The following is a 10,975-nucleotide window of genomic DNA, read 5'->3' on the forward strand; positions in this document are numbered from 1 at the left end:
CTTTTATAAATAATATTGCATTCAAATAAAACAGTTAGATTTTAACTTGTTCATTTTAATTTTAGAATAACATTTAAATACTAGTTTTTTACGGTCATTTAAATACTAGTAGTTTTTTTTTAAATGTAAGATTTATATTAGTATTAAAGAACTAACTATATTGTAGACTAAAAAGAGTATGGTTTGATTTAGAAATTTTGACGATTTTTTGCAAATTTTGTGATTTAACAGAAATAAAAAATTTACAGTTTGGACGGGAAAATAGATTTTTGCACTTTTGGTGAAAATAAGAGTTGTGAATTTGGCTGCAAAAATTAACCAAAAATAATAATATATTTTCAGTTTTAAAAGAAAAAAACACAATTTTTATAATTTTGCAAGAAAACATGATTCTACAATTTTGACGAGAAAACTTGATTTTACAATTTTACGGAAAAATTTAATTTTGTAATTTTGACAGAAACACAGTTTTGCGGTTTTGGTGGAATATTCATTTTTGCAGATGTGACAGGAAAACAATATTTTGCAATTTTAGTAGAAAACTCGATTTTATGATTTTGGCAAGAAAACACAATTTTACGGTTTTGCCAAGAAATTTTGATTTTGCAGTATTAGTGGAAAAACTTGATTTTCTATTTTGGTGAAAAAACTCAATTTTCGGTATCAGCAGAAAACTTGATTGTACGATTTTGGTAAAAAAAACTCGCTTTTATGGTTTTGGGGAGAAAAATGATTCTACGGGAAATTTTAAATTTGTGAAATCAACGAAAAAATTAATACTTTTAATTTTGCATAATTTAAAAACTTTTGATTGTACGATTTTGATTGTACGATTTTGGTAAGAAAACTTGCTTTTATGGTGGTTTCGGTATTGGCAGAAAACTAATTTTAAAACGTGTTAAAATTTTAATATATTTAATTTTGAATAATTTATAGATATATTTTATTTGTAACTTTTATATATGTTATTGCTATTTTATTTGTTTAAAGAATGTATCAGTCATCTTTTAAATACCAAAAATACATCAAAACTAAAAAATCAAAACCTAAAAGCATGTTTATTGTATGTCTCTTAGGTTGGATCTCTTAACGTAATATAAGATACGGTCTCTTAGCTTTTAACTAAAAAAACTAAGAGACATATCTTAAATAAGAGATATAAGACACGTCTTTTAATTTTTTTAGTTAAAAGCTAAGAGAGCGTATCTTATATTACGCTAAAAAACCTAACCTAAGAGACCTGTAATAAACATGCTCTAAACCTAGAAACCAAAACAAAAACTTAAAAAGCAAAAACCAAAATCTAAAAACTATAAACCAAAATCTAAAATCCAAAAACTAAAACTAAAACTATTTCAAGCATCGACACCTCGAGGAGATATTATTTGATTGGAAAAGTAAACAAATACTTCATTCACATCGGTTTTGGGTCTCTCGGCCATTGTGATTTTGAAGCCCTTGATTGGCCCATCATACCGGCTTTTATTGTTTTCAATTTTGATCAACTGATGTGTATTGCACAACCAGAGCCAACATCTGCGACTGCGCCACGAAATTAAGTTGAATCAGCTGGAAACATTTTCTTGGGCACGACAAGATACATTTTCTACGGACAGTTTCTTAAGTGATAGACATACTTTAATTAGTCCATTTAATCAAAATTTTGATGTCATGTGTATTGATTTGAATTGTCGGTTCCCTGCTGTTGGTGATGTTAATATATTTAGCAAGAGAGATTTCTATTCAAAGTTCAGAAAATAAGAGAGACTCCCGTTTTGCTTCCTCCGCTATCAGTGGCTCTAAACATGATCGTGATCGTCCGAGTCAACCCTGCTATCAAATTGTCCGATGAGTCCTTCAGTCTCTCTCTGACTTTCTTCGAGTTCGCTGGAAAACATCTTTGAATATCAGTTAGGACAAGATACATTTTCTACAACTAGTTTCTTACGTGATTGTCATATTTTAGTCCATTTAATCAAATTTTTGGTGTCATGTCACATATGTATTAACTTGAATTTTCGGATCTAAGCTGTTGGTGATGCTAATATATTTAGCAAGAGAAACTTCTATTCAATGTTCAAAAAAACAAGAGACTCCCATTTGGGCTTTTCTGCTATGCAGAGCGGTGCTAAAATTTATGGTTGCCATAATAACTCTCAACAATAAAATAATACATGTTACGAGAGAATAGAAACATATAAATAAATTAAACTAACTTTGGTCAAAAAATAATAATTAAACTAACAACAAATATTAATTTACAACTAGATCTTTTTTATCTTTTTAATTAATATTAATCAATTCCTTAATCATTAAAAGTAATTTGCTGCCATAAGGGAAAGTTTATATTTCATACTATGATCATAGTGCTTTCATTATAGTATAAACTCCAATTCTAATATTTATATTTTTGATATTTTCAGTAATTTAATACTGAAACTACTATAACGCCACCGGTTAACTATTTTAATAGAAAAATTTCTTGCAATCATACTTTAATATCAATTGAGATAATATAAAAAAGAAGATTATTCTCTTCTCCTATTGCCATCTCATCAAATAGGACAAGGAGGTGGCGACACATGTCTCATTTACAAAACACAGCGCATAACTTATTAACCGTGTCATTGTTTTCTTCGTTGAGCCATCTAATTGTGAAGCCCATTGCGTGGTGAAAGTCGTGGTGAAACGCAGCGTCACTACAAGAAAACAGCGACATACTAAGGGAAAAAATCGTCGGTAAGTCGTCGGAATAACGTTATTCCGACGACATACCGACAAAACAAGTCCTCGGAAATAACTCCTTGGAAATTCCATTTTCCTCGGAAATCCCTCGGAATTTTCCGACAGAATTCCGAGGAAACAAATTTCCGAGGAAACTCCGAGGACCACCAGTTCGTCAGAAATCTCCTCGGAATATACCGAGGGAGAACGTCCTCGAAATTTACCTCGGAAGTTCCGACGAAATGATCCTCGGAATTTTCATCAGAAAATTCCGAGGAAATGAACCCTCGGAAAATTCCGAGGAACAAGTCCCTCGGTATATTCCGAGGGTTATTTTCTTCGGAGTTTGAACCCTCGGAAAATTTCGAGGAACTTGTCCCTCGGTATATTCCGAGGGTTCATTTCCTCGGAATTTTTAAAAAAATAACTCCAGGACCGAGCGAAGAAAACACTCTACTGCCACCTACCTCAGATCGGTCTCACTTCTCTACTTTCAGAGGCTGCAGTTGAGTTCCTACCCCCTGCTACCGCACTAGTAGACAAGCCATCCTTCTTCACGCCAAAATATCAGACCAAAGGCAAGGGCGTGGTTGATGAAGAAGGAGAAGATGAGGCTGCACAAGCCATTCCAGATGATTCACAACCCCATCAGCTACTCCCATCAGACTCCAGCCAGTACAAGCTGCAAGAGCTTCCACCGAACGCCACTTCGCGCCAGCAACAACATTGGAGAGATCAGAGCATAAAGACAAACAACGACATGCTACACAAGATCTGGGCTGCCATTTCACGTATCAGGCCGTGTCGTTGCCAAAAGGATGATGTAGTTCATCGGGACAACTCTCCATCCAGCTCTGGTTCGGGTTCGAGTGGTACACACAGGGTAAGAAAGAGGTCCAAGAGACCCAATGATGCGGAACATCTGGAGCAGGAGACGAGGAGTAGGAGCTATCACCGGCTATTTTATTTTCTTTTCTATTCTAACGTTTTATGGTCTTATTTTCTGTTAATTTTGAACTGAGTTTTTTTTTGGGTTTCTTAATTATGAGTTTGTATTTCTTTTACATGGTTTCTTCGTTTTATTTGGTTGTGTTCTGAGTAGTTTTTAATTCGTATTCAGCTTTGCCTTGCTAGATAAACCAAATAACTATTATTCGAGGAAAGAGGTTATATCAAGTGTTCCTCGGAATTTCCTCGGTATTTCTTTAAAAAAAATAAAAAAAATCAATGATATTCTGTTTCCGAGTCATCATCACTAGATGAATCTGAATCTGGATCTTGGTGAAACTCTCCAATTACTGGTTCATCCTCTACGTGAACGACGGCTTCCTCTCCAAAGTCGGTTAAATCGACTACAAGGCCAACTCCAGCTAAATTTTCTGCTGCACTACAGTTGCCGGATGTGCTTGGTTGTAGTGGGTCTTCCAGCTCAGAACTTCCCTGAACTCGGCCTCTCGGGTTGAGTCTTGTAACAGTAACCCATGGATCATCTCTGTTCCTTACCCGGGGGTACTTGATATAACAAACCTGTAACATTTAGAAAAATTATAAATTAATACACATGATGATGAATCATTCTGAATAATTAACATTTAATTACCTGATCGGCCTGGGAAGCAAGAATGAAAGGATCATAATATTGCAGCTTTCGCCTCGAATTTACTGATGTAACACCAAATGCATCTGTTCTCACACCTCGATCTGGGGTGTTGTCGTGCCAATCACAATAGAAAACAGTACAGCGCAATCCAACCATGCCCAAATACTTGATTTCCAAAATCTCATGTATGTGTCCGTAGTATACATCATCTCCTGATGCAGAACAAACGCCATCATCATAAGTCGTACTCGAACGTCTCCTCTTCTGAGTTGTGAATGCATATCCTCGAGTACAAAATCTCGGATATGACTTCACAACAAAGTTTGGTCCAACGACCATCTCACGTATCCAATCGTCAAATGTTTCACCTCTGGCCAAACCAGCAGACACCTATTAATAGCACATATATATATATGTTATATCAATAAATGTGAATTAGTATAAATATGTGATAAAATATATTTTAATTTGTTTAAAGCACTCACATAAGTAAACATCCATCCAGTAAATTCTCTCTGCTTCATTTCTTCTAGTTCGTCCTCTGTGGCGTATCTATACTCGAACCGCTTTTCTGCCATGAAAATCCTGTATATGATGACAATAATGTAATTAATTAAGATTTAAATTTCAACTTGTTAAAATAAAAATTTGTAAGCTCATTTATTTACCTCTCATATTGAAGAACGTCTTCGCAGTTGGTGAGCAAATATGTTTGCAAATTACTGCGCTCCTGCTCAGTAAGTCGACGGTCCTTTGGTTTTCCGCTAAGTCGTCCAACGTCTGTGAAAATGTCTGGAACCGTAACATGATATGTTGCCCGTTCGCCTCTATCATCATGCCGAGCAGGTCTTCTGTTTTTGGTCTGAACTTCTGCTGGAAAGTAGTACTCGGCAAAGTTTGAAGTTTCTTCATTGATCATCTGTGCGACTATAGAACCTTCCACCCTACTTAAATTTTTCACCATCTTCTTCAAATGGAACATATACCGCTCATACAGATACATCCATCTATACTGCACAGGACCACCAAGTTCCAATTCTCTTGCCAGGTGAATAACAAGATGCTCCATAACATCAAAAAATGAGGGAGGAAATATCTTCTCAAGGTTGCACTGAATCACGGCTATGTTAGTCTTCAAATTTTCAATACCTTCAAGAGTCACTGATCTCGTGCATAAATCGCGGAAGAAACCACTTATCCCTGCAATTGCTTCATGAACATTTTGTGGTAATAGTTCCTTGAAGGCGAACGGAAGGAGGCGCTGCATCATTACATGGCAATCGTGGTTTTTCAAGCCAGTAAACTTTCCTTCCTTTCTGTCGATACAGTTACGCAAATTTGATGCGTAACCGTCTGGAAATTCCACATCGTTTGAAATCCAATCAAAGAACGCATCTTTTCCCTCTGCATCAAGTCGGTATATGGGAAAAGGAGCCCTACCATTTTCATCAACATGAAGTTCTGAACGAGCACATATATCGACTAAATCCAGTCTTGACTTCAAATTATCCTTTGTTTTACCTTGAACATTAAGGATCGTGTTCATGAGATTGTCAAAAAAGTTCTTCTCAATATGCATGACATCTAAATTATGCCTTAGCAGATGATCCTCCCAGTATGGCAGATCCCAGAAAATACTTTTTTTGTGCCAGTTATGTAGTTCTCCAACAGCATCTACCGGAAAACGCTCATGTCCACCGACTTCTGGCGTCCTTTCTGCACCAAAATCTCTTAGTTGTATCTTCAAATCTTTCCCACAAATTTCCGGAGGTGGACTGTCAAACACCCTCTTGTTCTTCGTAAACAAATTCCTACTCCTACGATATGGATGATCAGGTGGTAGGAATCTCCTGTGACAGTCAAACCAACACGTTTTCCTTCCGTGTTTTAGTTGGAAAGCATCAGTGTTATCTTGACAATATGGACATGATATCCTTCCATGCGTTGTCCATCCAGACAACATATCATATGCTGGAAAATCACTTATTGTCCACATTAGTACTGTCCGCATTTGAAAGTTTTCTTTACACGAAACATCGTATGTTTCAGCACCTTGAGCCCATAGTTGTTGCAACTCATATATTAGTGGCTGAAGAAACACATCAAGTGATCTCTTAGGATGCTCTGGTCCGGGAACGAGAATCGAGAGAAACAAAAACTCTCGTCGCAAGCACAAGTTTGGGGGGAGGTTGTATGGTGTAAGAATGACGGGCCATAGAGAATATTGTCTTCCACTCTTGCCAAACGGACTAAAACCATCAGTACATAATCCAAGGTAGACATTTCTTCTTTCATACGCAAAGTCGGGATACTTTGATTGGAAATGCTTCCACGCTTTTGCATCTGAAGGATGTCTGATCTCACCATCTGTTGAGTGCTCCGCATGCCATCTCATTTATTGCGATGTGCGTTCAGATAGATACAACCTCTGCAACCTTTCCGTCAAAGGTAAATACCACATCCTTTTATATGGCACTGGAACTCTTCCACTCGTATCTTTATAATGAGGCTTTCCACAAAATTTGCATGTAACCCGCTGTTCATCCGCCCTCCAATAAATCATGCAGTTGTCGCTGCATACATCTATTACCTGATACGATAAACCAAGACCAGCTACGAGTTTCTGAACCTCGTAGTATGAACCAGGAGCTACATTATCCTCGGGTAGAATACCTTTTACAAAATCAGCAATCGCATCCACACAGTCTTCAGCCAAATTATAATCTGTTTTAATGCTCATCAATCTTGTAGCAGATGATAAAGCTGAATGACCATCTCTGCAACCTTCGTACAATGGTTGCTTTCCAGCATCCAACATATCATAAAATCTCCTAGCTTCTGCATTGGGTAAATCTTCCCCTCTAAAATGATCATTTACCATCTGCTCAGTACCTACACCATAATCTACATCCGTTCTAATTGGTTCTTCTAATCTAACCGCTGGCTGAGGTTCACTAGTACTACCATGTTCATAATCAGTTTCCCCATGATGATACCAAATTTTGTAACTTCGTGTAAACCCACTCAAATATAGATGAGTCCAAACATCCCACTCTTTAATAACCTTTCTATTTTTACAATTAGAGCAAGGACATCTTAACATACCTGTTTTTGCTTCCGGTTGTCGGTGAACTAACCCCATGAATTCGGTTATACCTCGTTGGTATTCTTCCGTAAGCAATCTCGTGTTCGGATCCAAATGAGGTCGATCGATCCAAGAACGAAAATAATTTGAAGAAGACATGTTTTTTATGAATCAAATTCGTGTGTAAAGAGAGTAAGAGGGAGGATGAAGATATGGAGTGAATGAAGAGGAAGAGGGGTGCTTGTATTTATAGTTGAAATCCTGCCGACAGACCGAGGAAATTCCGACGGAATTCCGACGGAAACGGCTAGTTCGTCGGAATTTCCTCGGAATTTTTAAAATCCCCCAACGGCTCTCTAACGGCTATAATATATCCTCGGAATTCCTCGGTTTTTTCCGAGGAATACATTTTTCCTCGGTATTCCATAAGAATATTCCGACGGATTAATATTTCCTCGGAATTCCGTCGGTATATTCCGAGGAAATTCCGAGGAAACCAAATTTTGTGTTTCCTCGGAATATCCTCGAAAATTCCTCGGGATATTCCGAGGATTTCATTTTCCGTCGGAATGTCCGTCAGAATACCGTTGTTTTCTTGTAGTGCGTTTTTTATTAGGTTTAACATGAAGTGCTTGCTCGCGTCTCCAGAGGATGGCGACCCGCGTTCCCCAGCCGATCTTTCATCTCCTTCGTCCTGCGCATCTCTGTAATCGATCAAGCGTCTTTAATCCCCTATTAATCGATCACCCACGATCTAGATGCAAGGCGGTGGAGTCGACTATAAGAAGGTATGCTTTCATCTTTTCAGAGACCACAACTCATTTGTTCTAAACTCATCGGAAAAAAATCTGTGCTATGGCTAACGTTTTGGTCTCCTCTCCGATCTGCAGACCGGCCGCTCCTCCTCCATCGTTGAAGTTTGCTCTGCTTCTGGGAGGCCAAAAACGTCCGTCCAAGAAGAAACCCGCAAAAGACTAAAGTCGATACCTTCTTTAGTGAAGACACGTGGCGCTGTTACATGAAAGCAATTTCTTAGGTGGCTGAAAGGAGAAGAGAGTCCCTCTCTTCTTTATATAATAAGAAGATTAGGACAATACACATTTTCTACAGATAGTTTCTTAAGTGATAGACATGTGTATTGATTCGATTAGCCCGGATCTCTGCTGTTGGTGATATTAATATACTTAGCAAGAGAGATCTCGATTCAATGTTCAGAAAACAAGTAAGACTCCCATTTTGCTATCAATGGCACTAAACGTGATCGAGAACGTCCGAGTCAGCCCTGCAATCAAATCGTCCGATGACTCCTTCAGCCTCTCTCTGACTTTCTTCGAGATCCGCTGGATAAAGTTCCATGCTAGTCAGCAAGTCGTCTTCTACAGACTCACCGAGTCATCATCATCACCCCAGTCATTTCACTCTCACATCCTCCCAAAGCTCAAGCTCTCGCTCTCCCTTGTCCTCAGCTTCTACCTCCCCCTTACCGGCCGCCTCACGTGGGCCCCACAAGACCCAAAGCCGTGCATCATCGTCTCCAAGCACGACACGGTTTCGCTTACCGTCGCAGAGACCGACGCAGACTTCTCCCTTTTATCCGGCAAAGGACTACGTCGTCCGGCCACCGCCTTTCATCATCTGGCACCTGAGCTAACAGTCTCTGACGACTCGGCGACCGTTCTTTCTCTCCAAATCACGTTGTTCCCGAACCAAGGATTCTGTATCTGCATTGCATCGCACCACTCCGTCGTTGACGCTACAACATCAATAGCGTTTATGAAATCTTGGGCGCATATTAGCAGATTGCAAGAACATGGCAACTCCACGGAGTCTCCCCTTCTTCCAGAGGATCTAACTCCCAGCTTTGATCGTACCATCATCAATCTTCCTCCCGGGCTTGAGTCGAAAATGGTGTCGTATCTCTCAAAGCAGAGCCATAACTTTAAATCCCTGAAGCCGCCTCCCATCGATGAGATAGGCACGGACATTGTACGTGTCTCTCTCGACTTAACTCTGGAGGACGTCGAGCAGCTCCGGGAACGGGTCAAGAACCATTCATCTCGGGAGCTTCATCTGTCAACCTTTGTCATCGCCTACGCTTACGCATGGACGTGTGTGGTGAAAGCGCGTGAAGGCGACGCGAACAGACCGACACTTTTTTGTTATACAGCAGACTTTAGGTCTCGGTTAGACCCGCCACTTCCCGCCACATACTTCGGGAGCTTCGTGTTTCCGACAGGTTGGTTCCATTACGATGCGAGAACATTTCTGGAAGAAGATGGTTTTGTTAGAGCTGTCGAGATTCTAAGTGATTCGGTCAAAGGTGTTGGTTCACGAGGGATAGAGTCATTCTTTGAGGACTTTGTGGAGGCAAAAAAGAAATTTAAAACAGGTGTACAGTTCGGATCTGTAGCCGGGACGACCAGGTTAGGGATATACGGGTTAGATTTTGGATGGGGCAGACCCGTTAAAGCAGAGGTTGTGCACATTGACCGCAATGAAGCCTTCTCTATGTCAGAAAGGAGGGACGAGTCAGGTGGCGTGGAGATTGGCGTGTGCTTGAAGAAGAGGGAGGTGAACACTTTTATTTCTTTATTTAAAGATGGCCTAAGACCATGCCTACACTCAAAATGGGTACCGAAACTCTAAAATAATGTTAATTCTAAATATTACATCTATGAAATAATTAACTTTTATATATAAGTACTCCTATTTTTGTTTTTTTTAATTAATAATATTATTGTATGTATTCTATTGATAATGTTCTTATTCTATTATTGAAGAAGATCGATGGCTTCTTGGAATTTTAGTTTATGTGTAATAAAGTATCTTTTCATTTTAAATTTGCAATTGTTTGCATATTAAATTTGCAATTGTTTGCATTTTAATTTAGTTATCTTATTTGTGATGTTACGTGTTTATAAAAGTTGTTAAAAAAAGTTGCAAAAGAAATATCCTAATCCTAGATTCCTAGGTTTCCTTAGAACAGGCGCATCAGACAGTTTCTTCACAAAGCTCTTGACATTTTAATGATTAAAAAATTAAAAAAGGAAAAAAGAGACAGCATAGAGTGGAGAGACGTTTCGACGTAATAACATCATTATCCCAAGCTCTTAATGAGTCTCTTAGATTAATTTTGAATTAAAACAAAATCAAAAATACATATTAACACTAGGGGAAGCAAGGGACGGTTCTTAGTGTACACGTGTCAAATCTCCAAAGAAATCAATCTCTCAAAAGCCATCACCACCTCTGATATCCTCTTCGATATCCTCTCCGCCAGTCTCTCACACTCCTCGTCCCCACCGACGCCATGCTTTTTGACCTCGACATGAGGTACTCTCTTCCCATGTACATCTCCACCCTCAGTCTCCACGCTTTACCTCTCCGCCTCACGATTTCCGAGCTCCGATCACTCTCCAACGCCTCCTACGTCCCGACTTTCCTCCCCAACGCCTCCTCCGTCCCGATCAATCTCTCTGCGTAATTCTCACTCGTTGCAATTAGGTTTCTCACGCTGATGATTCTTCTTCTTGTTCATCGTCATCACCTTCTTCTCACTCGTCGCA

At 39.0% G+C, this 10,975-nt stretch overlaps 1 protein-coding gene across 1 annotated transcript; it reads left to right on the forward strand.

Annotated features, from left to right (window-relative positions):
• Window positions 1-8,065: 8,065 nt before the first annotated feature.
• LOC106330258 (phenolic glucoside malonyltransferase 2-like) lies at window positions 8,066-10,055 on the forward strand. The gene is made up of 2 exons (XM_013768761.1): window positions 8,066-8,197; window positions 8,300-10,055. The coding sequence occupies exon 2, from the start codon at window positions 8,655-8,657 to the stop codon at window positions 10,053-10,055; it is 1,401 nt and encodes a 466-aa protein (XP_013624215.1). The 5' UTR covers window positions 8,066-8,197; window positions 8,300-8,654.
• Window positions 10,056-10,975: the final 920 nt, after the last annotated feature.

The sequence above is a fragment of the Brassica oleracea genome, chromosome C3, assembly GCF_000695525.1.
Source record: "Brassica oleracea var. oleracea cultivar TO1000 chromosome C3, BOL, whole genome shotgun sequence".
Taxonomy (NCBI): Eukaryota; Viridiplantae; Streptophyta; class Magnoliopsida; order Brassicales; family Brassicaceae; genus Brassica; species Brassica oleracea.

Excerpts from the sequence above, each read along its gene's own strand:
- LOC106330258 (XM_013768761.1), top strand. The coding sequence starts at position 8,655 with ATGGCACTAAACGTGATCGAGAACGTCCGAGTCAGCCCTGCAATCAAA.